The sequence below is a fragment of the Anomaloglossus baeobatrachus genome, chromosome 1 (assembly GCF_048569485.1).
Source record: "Anomaloglossus baeobatrachus isolate aAnoBae1 chromosome 1, aAnoBae1.hap1, whole genome shotgun sequence".
Taxonomy (NCBI): Eukaryota; Metazoa; Chordata; class Amphibia; order Anura; family Aromobatidae; genus Anomaloglossus; species Anomaloglossus baeobatrachus.
Window position 1 is genome coordinate 98,165,767 of NC_134353.1, and position 21,643 is coordinate 98,187,409.

At 47.9% G+C, this 21,643-nt stretch overlaps 1 protein-coding gene across 3 annotated transcripts in view; it reads right to left on the bottom strand.

The window, feature by feature from the left end:
• The window catches only part of CCDC149 (coiled-coil domain containing 149), a 129,646-nt gene that overhangs the window by 37,983 nt on the left and 70,020 nt on the right, over positions 1-21,643 (bottom strand). For all 3 annotated transcript variants that reach the window (XM_075346936.1, XM_075346934.1, XM_075346933.1), the window contains exons 6-7: positions 15,158-15,330; positions 219-291 (exon numbers count right to left, since the gene is read on the bottom strand). In XM_075346936.1, coding sequence (XP_075203051.1) covers positions 219-291; positions 15,158-15,330 — 246 coding nt within the window. The remainder of the gene's footprint in view (positions 1-218; positions 292-15,157; positions 15,331-21,643) is intronic.

Consider the following 21,643-nt stretch of genomic DNA (forward strand, 5'->3'; position numbering starts at 1 on the left):
TTCCTACGATGCCGTTCGTGTTCTCTCTGGAGAGCCTGTGCCTTTGGCTTTATCCTCTATTATCATCCCGGAGTCTGCGCTTGTGATTCTGAGACACAAACTTACAGAGAAGCAATAAATCAAGTGCGTGAAATCCAAACAATTGTTTTCCATCTGAACAAAAGCTCTGAGGGACATGTTTCATTTTTCAATGTATTTTGAGAAAATGTTTTCCTTACCTTGTACTTGACAATGTTGCTTTTCTGCAGATTAACTTCTTCTTGCAGTTGTTTCAATCTCTCTTGTAAATACCTGGAGAAAAATAAGATTGAATCTCATTGAAAAGGTCTAGGGCAAGAGAAGAGGAGCACAACAATGATGGAAAGTATACAGCCGGCACTGGCGAGGAGAGGAGGAGAATACACCGGGAGGCCTCTGTACACTGCAGATAATGAAGAGGACAGAGTGCAGCGACGGCGTATGTAGTCATCATCATGGCTGCCTGTATGTAGCATTTAAGAGAAGACATCCACAAGGCTTGTTTGCTATAGAAGAAACGGCCACTGTATTCATACAGCAAGGTCAAATCACATGTGTGCACGGTTATGGGACAAATCTACACAGAAAACTCAGCGTACCCAAAAACTCCTTGTGGAGCACAGTGGTGGAGACTCGGCACAGGACCTGGGAAGGGTCCTGACTGACAAAAGTCCTTTCTTCTCAGCTGCAGCTTAATCTCTGTCCACTTAACCTCATTGACAGCTCCTCAGTGCCCCTCCTGTCACACTCACCGTCGGGGATGGTTCTGCAGCGAGCAGCAGTGGACCTACTGGACCACAGAGGAACCCCAGAACTACACTTTTAGTGGGAGGGGCTTGACAAAGTGCCCACTGTGAGGCAAATGTCAGCTGTTACTCTCAGGGCATGGACTGGGACTGTGGCAGCTGACCCCCAGGGCAGGGTCGGACACAGGAGAAGATAGGGCTGAGTCTCGAGTGTAAACAGAGACCATGAGGATAGCAGAGGCAGATGGCACAGGCAAAGCAAGAATGCTCGGTCTCTGGTGTGGTAAGGGCCACCAGAATAGCAGAGACTGGAGGCACATCCGGGATGGACGGGCACAGTCTCTGGTGTGGCAGGAGGCAAAGCACGGCTGGACAAGCAGGGACACTAGCACTGACCGGACAGAACAGACAGGCAGGGAACCAACAGGACTGAACGGATGGGACAGACAAGGGGACCTGACAACTAGCTAGCTGGAGTACTTCACATTGACTAGGTAAGCTAAGGCGTTCATGAGGCACCTCCCCTAGTGGGAACTTATCCCAAATACCCAGTGCCTCGTAGCAATAGTCTGAGAGGCACTTCCTAGGAGTGGCATGCTGGCCCTTCAAGAGAGGGGCAGCGGTGTACGCGCGCACTCCTTAGCGCTGTCAGAGCTTCTTATTCTGTATACACAAGAACTGGTTCAATTTTGTGCACACAGCGATCAGGAGAAAGGCAAACATGGTAATAAAATATGTTTAACTTTCTGTGGGGAGTCTGGCTGTGTCTGACAGCCATCTCCACCTCCCCAAAGCTGCATGATCTCCTAATAGCATATGGGGAAAAAGGGGGCCATATCTCTGGAAAGGACTGAAAGAAAAATAACGCCAAATTCAGAGCAGTGGCATTTACATCAGGTAAAACAATTACATATTTATGGCAAATGACAGGTCCAATTAAGCAGCAATGATCAGACCGAACCTTAACTCCAATGATCCTTCAGATATGCAAATCAGTCTTCTATACTGTTTGGTAACTGAGTTGACTTGTAACTGATTGAACGTTGACGCCTGAACTATTAATTTTATTAGTTTAAAATGGGGCAATATAGAAACAGACTTTAAAATAGTGCTGACTTGTACTTTCTCCCTGCTGATGTACGCTGGAAAGTTAGTAAAACAGATAAATGAGACCGTCAGATATGTAGGATAAAGAGAAAGCTAGAGGAAAATTCCAAGCTTTCTGTATTTATGTAGTGCTAATTTCTTCCCAATAATAAAGTCCTTTAATCACAGCAGCATCAGCAGCACTGTTTTAAGGAGGCAGCAAGGTTTATGTAAAAATGGTGTGACCTTAAACAGTTCACCAATAAGAGAAGGAGAGGAGTGAAAAGAGCGTGGAGGAGAGGGTGGAATGGTTAAGAAACCCATGTATTTGCAAAAAATTACACATGCTTACAGAACATTCTTAAAAAGGAACCAGCCATATTATTTTTTTTATGTTAAACTGCCCTCAATGTGTTTAAAGGATGCAATGTACATTACAGCAGACACCCGTACAGGCTACACATAGTTACCCAGAGAGGGAGTACCATAATGAAAAACCAGAGGAGTGATAATTATCGTCTGTGAATTTTGGCATTCCGGGATCAGGATGCAGGCTTATATAATATAGAACTAGCTCAATAGAAGGAATTACAGGGCACTGCTCCACAAATGTGCCTCCTGACAAGTGGTCAACCAAAATTCACACTTAAAAGTTTTATTTCTACAACTTCAGCCTCTGCGGTTGTGCGAGAGGACTATAGGAAGGGAACTACTGATCACAGCTGCGTGGTGCTCATTCAAAACAGCAGAAAAAAATCTCATAGAAAATGAGGTAGAAAAAAGAACGAGCACTCACCAGTTTTGCTGTGCGATGATCAGGATATTTTATTCATACTTGGAGGTTACATGCTGCGGCAAGCGGGAAGGGGGTGACACAGGACAGCACGTTAGACGACGGCCGTTTCGCCCCCTAGGGTGGGGCTTCGACGGGTCTAATGAGGTTAGACCCGTCGAAGCCACACCCTAGGGGGCGAAGCGGCCGTCGTTTAACGTGCTGTCCTGTCTCACCCCCTCCCCGCTTGCCGCAGCATGTAACCTCCAAGTATGAATAAAATATCCTGATCATCGCACAGCAAAACTGGTGAGTGCTCGTTCTTTTTTCTACCTCATTGCTTATATAATATAGGCTATATCGTCTGTTGAAAGATTATTTTGATGCAGAGAGACCATTTTTTTATGCGGACTAGCCTGGACTAGTGGTCAAGTTTACGAAACCCATGATCCACAAACTGGCAGCCTGTATCAGATACATCAAATGAATTAGCTATGATCCTTGAGGAGGAACCCCAGTATTACGAGTTTAACACCTCTTAACAAAAATGGTCTGAAGCTGTGATTCAAAAGTCAAGGATCCATGTTGATATACCCCTGATGAGCCCCAATTATTAACAAGGGGGCGAAACACGTAGGGTGCATCCTGGACAATAATACAGCATAAGTCAATATTAATTGTTGAAATTTACTGTTAGTCGACTGAGTCAGGCCCGTTTCTTAGACTTAAAAAGACAAATACTGACGGACATAATCTCTCTATATTGTTTGCACACTATCCCTGTGGGCTCTCTTTTTGGGTGTTTCACCTTACCCACTTCTATATAGGAGCACAGGATATATACAGATTGAGTGGAGGGTCAGAACAGGACTCTAGTCGACGTTGAATAGGGGCGTCACGAACATTTAGGACACAGACCCCCGTATGATAGGAAGGGTGAGAGTTAGACGCATATAATTCCCACCTTTCTTCTCATCACAAAATAATGTGTTTACCTTGTTTGTGGCATATGTGTTAATAAAGTAACTGTTTTTAAAGGTAATGCAAGCTTTTAGTTTTTGATAATGTGCATTACTAACATGGTTTAAAAAAAAAAATAAAAATTAAATGTATTTATCTTAAAAAAGACTTTATATGTTTAGGGGAATGCAGTACATTCCTTTAGGTTTCAGTCAGAGATGGAGCTTTTGCTGGGTCTAGTCAGCGTCACTAAAGTTCAGCTATGATTCTATTTTGAATTCACTCACGCCCATTACAGTCACATGGTCATGACATCACTGCAGGCCTGCACCACCACTTCTCTGCTGAGGTCTGCCCATTAAGGTCACATGATCATGACATCACCACAGGTTCCGCATCATCATCTCTCTGCTGAGCTCTGCCCATTACATGGTTGTGACATCACCACAGGCCTGCACCACCACTTCTCCTCTGCTGATCTCCGAAACTCAGCATTGGAGAAGTGGTGATGCAGGAACTGTGGTGATGACCATGACCATGTGACCATAATGAGTGGAGTTCGGCAAAGGGAAAGTTGTGGTGGGCATGCCTAAGTTCAAAACAGAATCCTGTCTGAACATGGGTGACAGTGACTGAAACCAGCAACAAAAGCTCCGCCTCTATGACTGAAACCTAAGGTATTTACTAGAGATGAGCGAACCGGTCCCGGTTCGCCGAACGGAGGTCCCGTTCGAGTTCGGCTCGTCGAACGTTCGACGAACCGAACTCGAACTGCATAGGAAACAATGGCAGGCAATCACAAACACATAAAAACACCTAGAAAACACCCTCAAAGGTGTCCAAAAGGTGATAAACAACTCACAACACAAACACATGGGAAAGTGACAAGGACATATACTCATGCGAAAACAAAAGAGCTGGACAAGGAAAAAGAGGAGGACACACAGATATATGAGTATATGCAAGGAAACATCGATTCCATTATTGTGCAACTTGAGCCCTGCTCATTTTAGGCTTCCAATCTGGATAAATTGCCTGAGCTCGCCACGTACGCCTTGGGGATCTTGTCGTGTCCTGCAGCCAGCGTTCTCTCAGAACCTGTCTTCAGTGCTGCTGAGGGTCTGCTGGCAGATAAGTACACGTGTCTGTCCACTGACAATGTGGACATGGCTCTCAGAGGACTTTTCTTCCCCTGGGTCAGCCAGGGGACGGGAAAGGCACGCGTATTTTTGAGAGTGCTTCATGCAAAGCATCTTTTTCTTTTTCAAAAGGGGGCTCAACCGATGCCAGTCAAGTGGGGTGTGTGTGGCCCAGTTAGTGGAAACGAGGGAGACTGTGGTTGGAGTCCCCTCGCTGTGTTTCTAAAAGAACCAAGATGAACAAGTCATGGCTCTCAGAGGACTTTTCTTCCCCTGGGTCAGCCAGGGGACGGGAAAGGCACGCATATTTTTGAGAGTGCTTCATGCAAAGCATCTTTTTCATCTTGAAAATTGGGTCAACTGATGCCAGTCAAGTGGGGTGTGTGTGGCCCAATTTTTGGAAACAAGGGAGACTGTGGTTGGAGTCCCCTTACTGTGTTTTACATGCTTTTAGAAGGGCATGACATGGCTTAGAGGTTGACTTTCAGCATCTGGAAACTGTTGGCTACCAAAATGCTGCCTTTCCAACCTTTTTAACCGAGGATTTTCGAGACCTTATGCCCATCGCAGTGCCCCAAGAGCCGATGCCCAGGCGCCACTCCTTCAACAAAGGCGTGCACGCGCTACACCAGCATGTCGCACTAAACATCACTGATTCCTTGAGAAACTCTGTGTGACAGGGTGCATTTCACCACAGAATTGGCCCAGTAAGCATGGACAGGGGCATTACATGTCGCTGACTGGGCAATGTGTTACTGTGGAGAGAGATGGAGAAGGGTCTGCTGTACAAGTCTTGCCGTCCCCACGAGTTGTTTCAATCCTTCTTCTGTATGTAAAAGTTAATACACTGCTTCTGCCTCTTCAACCTCGTGTGGGTCCTCCACCTTGGCGCAAACCCTGTGTGGTCAGGCCACCCTTCCTTGTAACTGCGCACAAGGAATACCACACACCTCCTTACTATGCTGGCAGCAGAGCTCAATGCCATCAGGCGGTCAAAGGTTTACTTTGAAATGTATGGGAAATGTGAGTCACACCGCTGAGAAGTTGTGGACGGTTAGCTCTGGAGACCGAGTTTCATCAATGGTTGTCTCCACTCAACCAGCAGCCAGGGAAGGCCGGGTGCCACAATGATGCAAACATGGGTGCGGCCCTTCGCTGTGACAATGTGACACACATGCCTTGTGTGGTTCACGTGTTGAACCTGGTTGTCCAGCAATTTTTAAAGCACTATCCTGGCCCACATGGCCTTCTGCAGAGAGCACGGTGTAACGCCTTCCTTGATCCACACACTCAGATGGGCTGTAAATGATAGGCTAGAGGGAAGCCACTCACCAAGCAGGACCCCTAGAACCCTGAAACCCTTTAACCCCTATACAGGGATTAGGAATTACACAGGGCCCAAGGTGATTTTAGACCTGTGGAAGGCTGCAGTTCCAGAGAATAGTAGTCAGGCAGGGTCAAAACATTAATTGAGGAACAGGAACAGAATGGGACGGCCAGGACTTAATCAGAAAACAAGCAGAGGTGAAATGCGGATCGGCCAACAAGGTACATAAACAGCAAGCAGGAAAAGTAGTCAGGTAACAAGCACACAAAATCATAAAACTGAACTGGGGGTAAAATTAACCAGAGGTTCATAGCTATGTCTGGCAGTGGTCTGCAGACAGGATGGGCATAAAAAAGGGTGTGGTGTCTTCCCATTGATTGTAGCTGAATGATGGTATTTCATCTGTGAGATACCCACCAGCTACATTCAGCCAGAGATTCTGCATCTGTCAAGGTAATGCAGCCCAGTGGGTGAGCATAACCTGCGTCCACCTGCGCCGCTGGCATCGACTCCTCTCCCATCATCAGCACTATTCATGAAAGGAACACGTTGTCACCTGGCGACCGGAGTACAAATTGACGGAGCGTACTCCGTTGGTGACTTAACAGCCGTGTGCGGCAATGATGCAAACCTGGCTGCGGGCCATTGTCAGGGCAATGTGACACACGTGCCTTGTATGGCTCACGTGTTGAACCTAATTCTCCAGCAATTTTTAAAACACCATCCCGGCCTACATGGCCTTGTGCAGCGGGCACGCTCGCTATGTGCTCACTTCCATCGTGCGCACACAGCAGCTCAACAACTTTCATCGCTACAGAAGTCTTTAGGTCTGGCGGTTAAACGCCTGAAATGCGATGTGCCCACACGCAGGAATTTGAATCTGCACATGTTGCAGCGTGTGTGGCAGCACCGCCGAACCCTGCTGCAATACGTTATGACATATAGCCTGGGATAACTTGATCCAGAGGTAGTGCAGATCATGCTGCTGGAGTGGTGTCAGATCAAGGACCTATGCACCCTGCTACACAGTTTACAAATGTCGACGAAGATGTTTAGCACTGGCGATGCCATTCTCAGCGTGACAATTCTGGTCATCTACAAGATGGAGCGCACTGTAATTATTATTCAGAGTCAGGTGTTGGGACAAGAGGAAGGGGAGGAAGTACAGGAGGAGTCATATGCGGAAGGGATAACAAGATCTACGAGGTCCAGATGGTCAGCGGCACCTATGCGGCAGTCATGGTGAGGGAGAGGGATTAACAAGGGCGCATAGTATCAGCAAAAAGTGTTGAGGAAGGTGCAGGAGCCCATGAAGAAATGGAGGATGAACTGGCGATGGGCATGGAAGACTCAGCAGATGAGTGAGAGCTTGCTCACATTTCGGTTGTGCGAGGTTGTGGGGAGAGGGCAGAGGAAGGAGGCACGATTCTCACCTCTCTGCCACCAACACACCAAGGACTTGGTCCTCCTGGATTCACAAGACACATGAGCGCCTTCTTGCTGCACTACCTACAACATGACCCTCGGATTGTACGAATTCAAAGTAATCCTGAATACTGGGTTGCCACACTGTTAGATCCCCGGTACAAGACAAAATTTGGCGAAATAATTCCTGCCATATAAAGGGACGCACGTATACAGGAGTATCTGCAGAAGGTGGTACGCAATCTTAGATCTGCTTTTCCAGTAAACACCAGTGCTGCACAGAGTGAATCTCAACGCTTTGTCATGGATAGGAGGAAATGGTCTTTTACTTGTCCACATCTGAGGGACCGAGGGCTGGCTGCTGTGCTGAGATGGCATTGAGTACGGTGTCCCTGCACAGTTGCACTTTTGGTCATATACCAAAATGAGTTGAAAAAGGACAGATGCTGGTGGAAAGGGGAACAGGTGTGTTGGAAAGAGGAAAAAAGTTTTGGTCCGTGGATTTGGTGGTTAAGCAACAGTAACATTTGCTGAAGAAACACCATCTGTTACAGTGGGACTGGCAGATTTGGATAAGGTGGTATATACTATGTTACCGCTATATAACGAAAATTAATAAGAAAAGAAAGAGAAAGGTATATATCCCCATCAGCAGTCAGTGTCCACCGTGCTCCCAGTTGGAAAAGGAGAGGTTGGCAACTGGAAGGTTAGGTGGAGGATACAGAGCTGTGTGGCTATGAAACTAATAGTAGCCTGAACCGAGTTAGACGCCATTCGGATCTGGGGACTGGGAGCCCTGTTAGCGTCACAGGGTCCACATGCCCACCCAGCCCAGGAACTCCCTGTTAACATCACAGGGGCCATTCAGTACGCTGACCGTGTGCATTGGGGCCACACCTGTGGACAGCAGGCGCAGCAGCAGGCCTGTTAATGCCACTGGGCTGCACAAGCAGGACTTGTAGGACAGGAGCTGGTCTTAACCGTTCTGCGTTACCAACTGTGGTGGTGGCCTGCATCGACACCCTATCCCTGCCTACCTCTGGCCTAAAGCCCCAATGGGTTCAACACATGGAGGTGTGCTCTTTCTGAGCATAATAGAAGACTGCGCACCTTCTTGTTGGCTCCAGCCCCTTTTATAACCTGGGTCCACCCCAAACCAGGGTGAACCACAATGCACCTCCTGGAGACAAAAGTAGAGTGACACGTCATGAGTGGCATAACTAGCGTCCTATTTGGAACCGCAACTTCAATGATGACCTCATGGCTGCCATGACCCAAACACCTCACCAGTCATCGTCTGACCATCAATAATGCGGTGACAAGTCATAGGGGTGGGCCTCTGCAAGCCATTTGGGAGGACACCTGATGCCCTGTGGTCTATATGGGACCCCCACATCAGGGGCAGGGCCAAAGAGTTCATTACCGGACCTAGTCTCTGATGCAGTAAGTGCCTGAGCATGCTCAGTAGCATGAAATACAGTCTCTGAAAAAAGACTATCAGCTTTAGCATGGTGTCTAGGCACAAAACAGGACTTAGATCCGGCACGGAATGCAAGTACCTGTGCAAAGAGGCTTTTCACACTTAGTGTGGGAGCATGCGCTGTATCCCGAAATGAAGACTTAGCGTCAGGAATGGCACAGTCAGGCTGAGCATACTCACTAGGCGAAACACTGTAGTTAGGCTGCAGCTGGGGTAAATCGGCACACGCATGCGCACTAGCTGCCTCTCCACACTAAGGCTATGTACCCACGCTAGAATGTCCCTGCGGATTTTTTTGCCTGAAAATCCGCGGATTTGCCGCGGATTTTGATGCGGATTTTTTTTTTTTTTTTTCCCCATTCAAAGCCAAAAATCCGCACCAAATCTGCACCAAACAATTGACATGCTGCAGATTTTTCCGGATCAAAATCCGCGGCAAATCCGCCGCGGAAAAATCCGCAGCATGGGCACAGCATTTCCAAAATGCCATTGAAATGGCTTGGAAGTGCTGCTGCTGCAGATTTTCGGCAAATCCGCGGTAAATCCGCGGCAAAATCCGCGGTAAATCCGCGGTAAATCCTGTAGCGTGGGCACATAGCCTTAGACGTGGAGTAGAAATTGCTCTTCGGGTGTGAACTTGGAGATGCTGTCTATGAACAGAAGGAAAAGCTAAAGGAAGCCTCACTTTCTATCCCTCCGAATTATCAAATGCAGCAATGAATTCCCTGAGTTTGCTATAACATTAGCGTAGCAAAATGTGCATGAGGGTGTCATGTAGAGGTGCTAGAAATAGCTTGGCACCAGTGGGGCACTAATGGAATACAACAGCCAGTTCTATGATGCCACTAAATGGCAGTATTTTTTGCTATCATTATAGCTCATTAAAAACAGAGCAGGAGGGTGTCCTGCACAGGTGCTAGAAATAGCTTGGCACCAGTGGGGCACTAATGGAGTACAACAGCCACTTCTTGTATGCCACTAGGTACACTGAGTGTTTGCTAGTATAATGGCTTAGTAACAATGAGTTTGAGTGTGCAATGCAGGCAGACGTGCTGCAAATATCTGTGCACTAGTGTGACTACACAAAAGTCCAATAGCCACGTTTAGGATGCCACTAGGTACACTGACTGTTTGCTAGTATAATGGCTTAGTTATAATGAGTTGGAGTGTGCAGAGGACAGGAGGGTACAGTGCCAGGATTGTGGGGCTCTGGGTAGAGGAATGGAAGCCTGCCTTTCTATTCCCTCCTAATGGGGAAATGCAGCGACAAAATCCCTGACCTTAGCTACACAGACGCTGTCGCTGTTTTCAGGACCTGTCACCTATGGCTCTGACCCTGCCGGTACGAGCCCTTAAAAGGACTGATAGAAAGTGCTCTCCCTAAGCTGTCCAGCGCTGTGTATGGAGCGCATACAGCAGTATCGGCGATAGGACAAAGGACGGAGCTGCGCCAGTGATGTCTGACACCAAGGACGCAGAAGAGATAATGGCGTCCGGACGGGCAGATACTCGTTTTTATAATGCAGGGACATGTGACATGGACATCCTATCACACATGCCGTTGCTTCTCTGGCTAAAAGTCCACTTAGCTGTGTGTGTGTCTGGGATTGGCTGACATGCTGGCCCGCCCCACAAGACGCGCGCGCTTAGGGAAGGAAGACAAGGAAAAAAAAAAAAAATGGCGATCGCCATTATACAAACAGCAGTGATCTGAAGGCGCTGTTCCCGCACACTATACACTGAAATTTCATGATAGTGTGACTTACACTATTACAGCGGAAAGCCAGCTAGGAATTAGCTGTTTTTTTGCTGCTAGAACCGTTCTCGAACGTTTCTAGAACTATCGAGCTTTTGCAAAAAGCTCGAGTTCTAGTTCGATCTAGAACAGGCCCCAAAATCACTCGAGCCTAGAACTGGAGAACCTCGAACCACGAACCGCGCTCAACTCTAGTATTTACTGCATTCTCCTTAAGCATATAAAGACTTTTTTTTAAAGATAAATACATGGAATTTGTTTTTAAAACCATATTAGTGATGCACATTGCATCATTTAAAACTCATTGGGGGCAGTTTAATATAAAAAAAAAAATGACATGACAGGTGCTCTATAAAGCCCCAGAAATGTTAAAAATGCGACTGTAAGCATATGCAGGGTCTTGACATGTACAACATGGAAATATATACCCACTGCCTAGGTCATATATAGAGAATCCTACACCACACTGATGAGGGGAAATACCCCGAAACAGCTGTCTGTGGATGGATTCCTGGCCTTGGTATTTCCCTTGTCATATCTTTAAACTTGTCAAAACGTTGGATATTGACTAAAAGGGCCACTTAATATGGTGGTTATGGTGGTCTCCTAAAAGGAGTCACCCCCTTGGCTGGGCCCTTCCCGGAGGGATATCTGGCTGGTTTCTGTGTTGAGACTCCTAACAGAGGCTCCACACTTTTTTGATTTGCATATTTCCCAGGAGGCAATGTACCTAGGATTTCCCCGTGTTGAGCACCCTCGCTGGCTGCCGGCAGTGTTTTCTCTGGCTGGTCTCCCCGAGATCAGTGATTGTTTTGTCTTGTAGGTCATATATTGACAGAACCGGGGTTTCTCATCCAATCTCCCACGCTGGTACTTGCCACATGGCCTCAAGCTAAGTAACTTCTGCAATCCGACGAGGGCAGGCACAATGAGTTCAGCAGTTTACGGCCATGCTAGGTCATATATTGGGCAATTGAAATTTTGATCAGGCGGGAACTTACAAGCATCCAGTTCACACAAAGTGATTCTGTGGACCGGCTGCAGCCACGTTTGGGCAATTACCACATTTTTATAATATCTGGGTATCTTAAATCTGACCATCACAGAAACCTACAACTGGTCTGAGCACCATTACCCTTCTTAATGAAGATCAATACAATACCAATAACGATGATTAGATGTCCAGATGTAATGTATATATACGGTATATGCATGGGAACACGTTGTGAAGTTTTATATCTGCTTTTTACAGTCCAACATTTGTTTCTGAAGTTACTTTCTCATTAAATGTTCTGGAGTAGACGCCGTTCAGGGACTGTATTACTCGGAGTCCCTGAAGGTTAATTTAATATCATTAAATCAGCTCACTATTACCCGGCGCTTCCATCTCCCAACTGTTCCACTGCCTTCCGAGAGGACATAAAGTTATAATGATTCCAAAGGAAAAAAGATAAAACTCAACTTTCTGCTGATTATTTAGATCCTTCTGTTGCATTCCAATAGTGGAAGGACAGAAAAAAAAAAAGAAAGCCGAAATTGAAAATAATTTAAAGGGGTTGAGTGAGGCTTAGCCCTTCTGTCCGACTTTACATGGCAAGGCCCAGGCATGTCACAGTTTGGGATAGTGAGGCTCCAGATGAAAAGATTAAAAAAGACATGCTTTAAAGTAGGCAGCTTCTTGAAGACCGTCCCTTGGGGAAAATGTTTGGTTGCTGAATATGGATGTGGTTTCTGGAGTAAATCTGTAGACATTTTACTGAAACACACAATGCACTATTGATAGAGACCGAGTAATCAATTAATTTTTATTGTGCCCTTACCTACCGAGTAAGTTTAGTGAAAATATGGCCAAAGCTGACTATACCATTTGTAGAGAGGTCTTCTGATTCTCCGAAGGTACATTATAAGCGAGGTAGAAGTCATCATGAGAGATTGTCCGAATGTCTCATCATAAGCTGCCGCCACAGGTTTTTGGCAGTGTCCTAGGGGTACTTTGCACGCTGCGACATCGCTAGCCGATGCTTGTGATGCCGAGCGAGATAGTCCCAGCCCTCGTCGCAGAAGCGATATCTTGTGATAGCTGCCGTAGCGAACATTATCGCTACAGCAGCTTCACACGCACTTACCTGCCCTGCGACATCGCTCTGGCCGGCGACCCGCCTCCTTCCTAAGGGGGTGGGTCGTGCGGCGTCACAGCGACGTCACACAACAGGCGGCCAATAGAACGGAGGGGCGGAGATGAGCAGGACGTAAACATCCCGCCCACCTCCTTCCTTCCGCATAGCCGGTGGAGGCAGGTAAGGAGATGTTCCTCGCTCCTGCGGCTTCTGCGGCTGCACACACAGCGATGTGTGCTGCCGCAGGAACAACATCGTATCTCCTATTGGTGCGACATTATGAAAATGACCGACGCTACACAGATCAACGATTTTCGACGCTTTTGCGACTGTTTATCGGCGCATCTAGGCTTCACACGTTGCGACATAGTTACCGGTGCCGGATGTACGTCACTTTCGATTTGACCCCGACGATATCGCAGTAGCGATGTCGCAACGTGCAACGTACCCTTTAGTCCCCTCACCCATTAAAGACACATGTACACTCACCCAAAACGAGTGTCCATGTGTACTAGAGAGCAAAGAGAGATTGCGGTCGAAAGCCATTGAATGTGTATGGGCATCTTTATATCCAAAATGCCAAAAATTACTCAACATCATAGCTGTACAGTGCTAAAGAGAGCTAAATTTTTTTTTTTTTTTTTAATTAAGGAGTTGTTTACACCATCTAAATAATGCCAATAGAGCATAATGGGGGTCATCAACTACTGGGACCCCCATAATCCTCAGAATGAAGGAGCAGCTGCTTCACATAAGTGAAGTGATGTTGCTGTTCTGTATATTTCTGTGCAGTGGCTGCAGGGAGCACCAGAATCACAATGATCAGAAACATAAAAGGGTATTCCACGAATAAAAGACAATTTTAATTGATTGATCTTAGAATAAAGACAGCTGATTTATTAAAGGAAACCCGTCACCAGATTTGTCCCCTATAAGCTGCGGCCACCAACACTGAGCCCTTATATACAGCATTCTAGAATACTGTATATAGGAGCCCAGGCCACTCTGTAGGACATAAAGACAGCTTTTATTATACTCACCTAGGGGAAAGTTTGGTCCAATGGGTGTCGCTGGTCCCAGTCCAGTGGTTCCTATCTTCTTGTGATCGCCGTCCTCCTTCCCAGCTCCGTGTGGATGATGTCAGCCACATAGATGCCGCCATCATAATCCTGCACACTTCTCTGCCCTCCTGAGTATTTGAGTGCGCATGCGCGGGAGTTCTTTGACCTTTCCCGTACCTGCGCATTACAGTACTTTGTGCTGTCCTCAGCAGGGAAAAGAGAAGTGCGTGTGCGGAGGAGCACAATAGAGAATACTGTGTGGATGACGTAGGACATGTAAACCACACAGGGCAGGAACGGAGGACGGCAATGGAAGGAAGAGAGGAGGCGCCGGACCAAGACCACCCCGCAGGTGAGTGTAAAAAAGATGTTTTTTTGCGCTTTACAGAGTGGCTTGAACACTTATATACAGTATTCTAGAATGCGTATATAAGGATTACAGGCGGTGGCTGCAGCTTATAGGGGGTCATATCTGGTGAAAAGTTCTCTTAAAAAAAAAACAAAAAAAAAACAATGTCCCTGTGCTGAGATTGAGATAATCTTATATATGTGTTCCTGCTATGTACTGTGTAATGGCCGTGTCTGACCGTACAGGAACATGGTCTGATCTTACCACATTACCTGGTCCGGGGAAGATGCAAAACAGAGTATAGAGATAGCACAGCAGAGAGAAATCTGCTGTGATCCCGTGCTGTAATGTCTGTATACTCTCGTTTCCTCCCCTACCCAGGAGCTGTGGTATGATCAGACCATGTTCCTGTACAGTCAGACACAGCCATTACACAGCAGGGACACATATATAAGATTATCTCACCACAGGAACATTTTTTTAACATCCAATTGTGGAAATTATTATTATTACAAGATCTATTGATGAAATTGTAACTACCTTGTGGCACAACCCCTTTAAACCATAGTCTAGTGATATAACATAATAATAGATGGGAAGCAACAAATATTGCAGCAAACATGCTAAAAAGAAAATAACGAAAGATTCAGACACTTAATTTACATCTAGATAATGATGTGATTCCACAATAGGAAGTAATAAAAGAAAACACAAAAGTAATATGTGGCTTAACAGCCCATTGCCTGCGACAACACTAACTCCCACTTAACATATGCTGAAATTAATTGAGCATATGGTCAGGCATATGATTGTAGCCTTGAGTTTTTATCTTTTTGGCGCTGCCTTAACACTGTGATAAACACGTCTGTCTGTCGCTCGGGGGATTTACTCTTTATGGCCCGCGATCTGTTGAAGACCCACCTGTTCTCCATACACAGGGCATCGATGTCTATGATCCTCGTCTCATGGCCGCCAAGGACATGGTTAAGCTCTTGGTTCAACCTCTCAGACTTGTCTTGGAAGAACGATCGTTCCTGCTTCACGTCCTCGAGTTCATCCAGAGCCGCTCTGAGATCATGCTCCAGACTTTCCATCTGGAAGAAACAGATCCGATTATTGTTACTCAACACTACCAATAAAGATGGTCGATAACCTGTTAATCATGGTGATGTACTCTTGTCGTAAGTCCCAACTTCTACAAGTCAGTCTTAGTTGTCAGGTTCAGAAATGGATTGAGACTTTACTGTGAGATTACATTATGATCTGAGCCATTGCTTCTCAACGCTTTGCCCTTTTAAAATCTGAGGAAATGTGAAATGCCTATAGATGAGGGAAGAAACAACTCACTTAAAGGGAACCTGTGAGGTGCAATATGCACCCAGGACCACGAGCAGTTCTGGGTGCATATTGCTAATCCCTGCCTAACTATCGTTGTATCTAGTAGCATAGATAGAGAGCTCTTAAGAAAAAGTATTTCTAAAGATCATTTATGATATGCTAATGAGCGCAAAGGCATTAGTTCCTGCGCTCATTCCGCCCTCTTAGCATTATAGCCCCCACAGAGGCATGCCAACATGCTATTCAATGCCCATTGCCCAGTGTCATAAGGAGTGACACACGTATTTCTGTCCTTTGTCCCCGTTGCAGAACGCCAGGCAGCGCGCATGATCAGAATGTCCGGCATTTCCAGTCATGCGCACTAGACATCTCTGAAGCTGGGATGCATACACCTGGCTTCATCCTGAGCATAACCGGAAGTGCAGGGCATTATTATAATGCGCACTGCCCGGTGTTCTGAAGGGGTGGCAACAGACATAGGTACGCGCGTCACCGCTGCTGATGCTGGGCAGTGGGCATTGACTAGCATGTTAGTACACCCCTGTGGGTGTGCTAACATTCCAAGAGGGCAGAATGAGCGCAGGAACGAATGCCCTTGTGACTAGTCCCTGCGCTCATTAGCATATGATAAAGGATCTTTATGTATGCTACTAGATACAGGGACTGTTGGGCAGGGATCAGCTAACTGCTTGTGGTTCTGGCTGCATATTTTTACTTACATAGTTACATAGTTACTTAGGTTGAAAAAAGACCTAGATCCATCTAGTTCAACCTTCCTCCACCAGTTCTACATTTGGTCACTAAGTCATTTATAACCAACAATGTTTTGTGTACTGAGGAAATCATCCAGCCCTTTTTTTAAAAGCTGTTATAGTATCTGCCATTACTACCTCTTGTGGTAGGGCATTCCACAGTCTGACTGCTCTAACTGTAAAGAACCCTTTCCTATTTAGCTGTTGGAATCGCTTTTCTTCCACTCGCAGTGAGTGCCCCTGGTCCTTAGTATTGTCTTTGGAAGGAATAAGTCATGTGCCAGTCCTTTATATTGACCACACATGTATTAATACATATAAATGAGATCTCCTCTGAGACGTCTTTTTTCTAAGCGAAACATATCTAACTTTTTCAACCTGTCATCATATGGGACGTCTTTCATTCCTTGTAGTAGTCTAGTTGCCCGCCTTTGAACTGACTAACTTCTGAATGTCCTTTTTAAAATGTGGAGCCCAAAACTGGATGTGGCCTTAAAAGTGATTTATAGAGGGGTAACAATACGTTGGGATCACTGGATCTGATCTCTCTTTTTATACACCCTAAAATCTTGTTTGCTTTAGCAGTTGCTGCTTGACATTGAGTACTCTTGCTCATATTGCACCTGACAGGTTCACTTTAAAGAATATGGCAGATTTGTCCTGGTTATTTCCCACCCAATTTAATAATAGTTACTATTTCGATGACCTGTAAAAGTAAAAAAAACTGCTCAGCATAAAAGAAAAGAAGGGAATTTTGTTTACTTACCGTAAATTCCTTTTCTTCTAGCTCCTATTGGGAGACCCAGACAATTGGGGTGTATAGCTTCTGCCTCCGGAGGCCACACAAAGTATTACACTGAAAAGTGTAACCCCTCCCCTCTGCCTATACACCCTCCCGTGCATCACGGGCTCCTCAGTTTTGGTGCAAAAGCAGGAAGGAGGAAACTTATAAATTGGTCTGGGGTAAATTCAATCCGAAGGATGTTCGGAGAACTGAAACCATAACCAAAAGAACAATTCAACATGAACAACATGTGTACACAAAAGAACAAACAGCCCGAAGGGAACAGGGGCGGGTGCTGGGTCTCCCAATAGGAGCTAGAAGAAAAGGAATTTACGTAAGTAAACAAAATTCCCTTCTTCTTTGTCGCTCCATTGGGAGACCCAGACAATTGGGACGTCCAAAAGCAGTCCCTGGGTGGGTAAAAGAATACCTCAATAAAAGAGAGCCGAAAACGACCCCTTCCTACAGGTGGGCAACCGCCGCCTGAAGGACTCGCCTACCTAGACTGGCATCTGCCGAAGCATAGGTATGCACTTGATAGTGTTTTGTGAAGGTGTGCAGACTAGACCAGGTAGCTGCCTGACACACCTGCTTAGCCGTAGCCCGGTGTCGCAATGCCCAGGACGCACCCACGGCTCTGGTAGAATGGGCTTTCAGGCCCGAAGGAAGAGGAAGCCCAGAAGAACGGTAGGCTTCAAGAATCGGTTCCTTGATCCACCGAGCCAAAGTTGATTTGGAAGCCTGCGAACCCTTACGCTGGCCAGCGACCAGGACAAAGAGCGCATCTGAACGGCGCAGGGGCGCCGTGCGAGACACGTAGAGCCGGAGTGCTCTCACTAGATCTAATGAATGCAAATCCTTTTCACACTGGTGAACTGGATGAGGGCAAAATGACGGTAAGGAGATATCCTGATTGAGATGAAAAGGAGATACCACCTCAGGGAGAAACTCCGGGACAGGACGCAGAACCACCTAATCCTGGTGAAAAACCAGGAAAGGGGATTTGCATGACAGCGCTGCAAGCTCCGACACTCTTCGGAGTGAGGTAATTGCCACAAGAAATGCCACCTTCTGCGAAAGACGTGATAAAGAGACATCCCTCAGCGGCTCGAAAGGTGGTTTTTGAAGAGCCATTAACACCCTGTTAAGGTCCCAGGGTTCCAGCGGACGCTTGTAGGGTGGAACTATGTGGCAAACTCCCTGCAGGAATGTGCGGACCTGCGGAAGCCTTGCCAGGCGCTTTTGAAAAAATACTGAGAGCGCCGATACTTGTCCCTTGAGAGAGCCGAGTGACAAACCCTTGTCCATTCCGGATTGAAGGAATGAAAGAAAAATAGGTAAGGCAAAAGGCCAGGGAGTAAAACCCTTATCAGAGCACCAGGACAAGAAGATCCGCCACGACCTGTAATAGATCTTGGCGGACGTTGGTTTCCTGGCCTGTCTCATAGTGGCAATGACATCCTGAGATAAACCCGACGACGCTAGGAGCCAGGACTCAATGGCCACACAGTCAGGTTGAGGGCCGCAGAATTCAGATGGAAAAATGGCCCTTGTGACAGCAGGTCTGTGCGGTCTGGAAGCGCCCACGGCTGACCCACCGTGAGATGCCACAGATCCGGGTACCACGACCGCCTCGGCCAATCTGGAGCGACGAGAATGGCGCGACGACAGTCGGATCTGATCTTGCGTAACACTCTGGGCAACATCGCCAGAGGAGGAAACACATAAGGGAGTCGAAACTGCGACCAATCCTGAACTAACGCGTCCGCCGCCAGAGCTCTGTGATCTTGAGACCGTGCCATGAAGGCCGGGACCTTGTTGTTGTGCCGTGACGCCATGAGATCGACGTCCGGCGTTCCCCAGCGGCGACAGATCTCTCGAAACACGTCTGGGTGAAGAGACCATTCCCCCGCATCCATGCCCTGACGACTGAGAAAATCTGCTTCCCAGTTTTCTACGCCCGGGATGTGAACTGCGGAGATGGTGGAGGCTGTGGCTTCCGCCCACAGCAGAATCCGCCGGACTTCCTGGAAGGCTTGACGGCTGCGCGTGCCGCCCTGGTGGTTGATGTACGCAACCGCCGTGGCGTTGTCCGACTGTATGCGGATCTGCCTGCGCTCCAGCCACCGATGGAACGCCTTTAGGGCTAGATACACTGCCCTTATCTCCAGAACATTGATCTGAAGGGAAGACTATCGGAGTCCAGGTTCCCTGAGCCCTGTGGTGGAGAAAAACCGCTCCCCACCCTGACAGGCTCGCGTCCGTCGTGACCACAGCCCAGGATGGGGGCAGGAAGGATTTTCCCTGCGATAGAGAAGTGGGAAGAAGCCACCACTGAAGAGAGGTTTTGGCTGCAAGGGAAAGAGACGTTCCTGTCAAGGGACGTCGACCTCCTGTCCCATTTGCGGAGAATGTCCCATTGCATTGCTGCCACCATCTTCCCCAAGAAGTGCATGAGGCGCTTCAAGGGGTGTGACTGACCCCGAAGAAGAGATTGCACCCCTGTCTGCAGCGAAAGCTGTTTGTCCAGCGGTAGCTTGACTACCGCTGAGTGAGTATGAAACTCCATCCCGAGGTAAGTCAGTGATTGGGTCGGTGTCAACTTGGACTTTGGGAAGTTGATGAGCCACCCGAACTGCTGGAGAGTCGCCAGAGCGACGGTCAGGCTGTGTTGACACGCCACCCGAGAAGGGGCCCTGACTAGGAGATCGTCTAAGTAAGGGATCACCGAGTGTCCCTGAGAGCGTAGGACCGCCACAACGGATGCCATGACCTTGGTGAAGACCCGTGGGGCTGTCGCCAGGCCGAAAGGCAGTGCCACGAACTGAAGATGTTCGTCCCCGATGGCGAAACGCAGGAAGCGTTGATGTTCGGGTGCGATCGGCACATGGAGATAAGCATCCTTGATGTCGATTGATGCTAGGAAGTCTCCTTGTGACATCGAAGCGATGACCGAGCGGAGAGATTCCATCCGAAACCTTCTGGTGCTCACATGCCTGTTGAGCAGTTTGAGGTCCAGAACGGGACGGAATGATCCGTCCTTCTTTGGCACCACGAACAAGTTGGAGTAGAAGCCGTGACCATGTTCCTGAGGGGGAACGGGAATCACCACTCCTTCTGTCTTCAGAACGCCCACAGCCTGAAAAAGTGCGCCGGCCCGAGATGGGGGCGGAGATGTTCTGAAGAAAGGAGTCGGAGGACGAGAGCTGAACTCTATCCTGTAATCGTTAGACAGAATGTCTCTCACCCATCGGTCTTGGACATGTGGCCACCAGGCGTCGCAAAAGCGGGAGAGCCTGCCACCGACCGAGGATGCGGTTCGGGGAGGCCGAAAGTCATGAGGAGGCCGCCTTGGAGGCAGTGCCTCCGGCGGTTTTTTGGGGGCGTGACTTAGACCGCCACGCATAGGAGTTCCTCTGGCCTTTCTCTGGCCTGTTGGACGAGGAGGATTGGGACTTGGCTGAGGGCCGAAAGGACCGAAACCTCGGTTGTATTTTCCGTTACTGAGGTCTCTTCGGTTTGGACTGGGGTAAGGACGAGTCCTTTCCCTTGGATTCCTTAATAATTTCATCCAATCGTTCGCCAAACAATCGGTCGCCAGAAAACGGCAAACCGGTTAAGAACTTCTTGGAAGCAGAGTCTGCCTTCCATTCGCGTAGCCACATGGCCCTGCGGACTGCCACCGAATTAGCGGATGCTACCGCTGTACGGCTAGCAGAGTCCAGGACGGCGTTCATGGCGTAGGACGAAAAAGCCGACGCCTGAGAAGTCAAAGACGCAACTTGCGGAGCAGAGGTACGTGTGACCGCATTAATCTCAGACAGACAAGCTGAGATAGCTTGGAGTGCCCACACGGCTGCAAAGGCCGGGGCAAAAGACGCGCCTGTGGCTTCATAGATGGATTTCACCAGGAGCTCTATCTGCCTGTCAGTGGCATCCTTGAGCGATGAGCCATCTGCAACTGATACTACAGATCTAGCCGCCAGTCTAGAGACTGGAGGATCCACCTTGGGACATTGAGCCCAACCCTTAACTACGTCAGAGGGGAAGGGGTAACGTGTGTCAGTAAGGCGCTTAGTAAAGCGCTTGTCCGGAACCGCTCTGGGCTTCTGGACAGCATCTCTGAAGTTAGAGTGATTGAAAAACGCACTCCGTGTACGTTTGGGAAACCTAAACTGGTGTTTCTCCTGCTGCGAAGCCGACTCCTCTATAGGTGGAGGTGGGGGAGAAAGATCTAGCACCTGGTTGATGGACGAGATAAGGTCATTTACTATGGCGTCCCCTTCAGGTGTATCAAGATTGAGAGCAACGTCAGGGTCAGAGCCCTGAGCTGCGACGTCCGCCTCATCCTCCAGAGAGTCCTCAAGCTGAGACCCCGAGCAGCGTGAGGAAGTCGGGGAAGATTCCCAGCGAGCCCGCTTAGCCGGTGTGGGACTGTGGTCCGTGCAGGAGTCCTCCACGTGAGACCTAGGGGCCACCCCAGGAGCACGCTGCGGCGCAGACCGAGAGGGGCCTGGAGGCGATGATCCAACA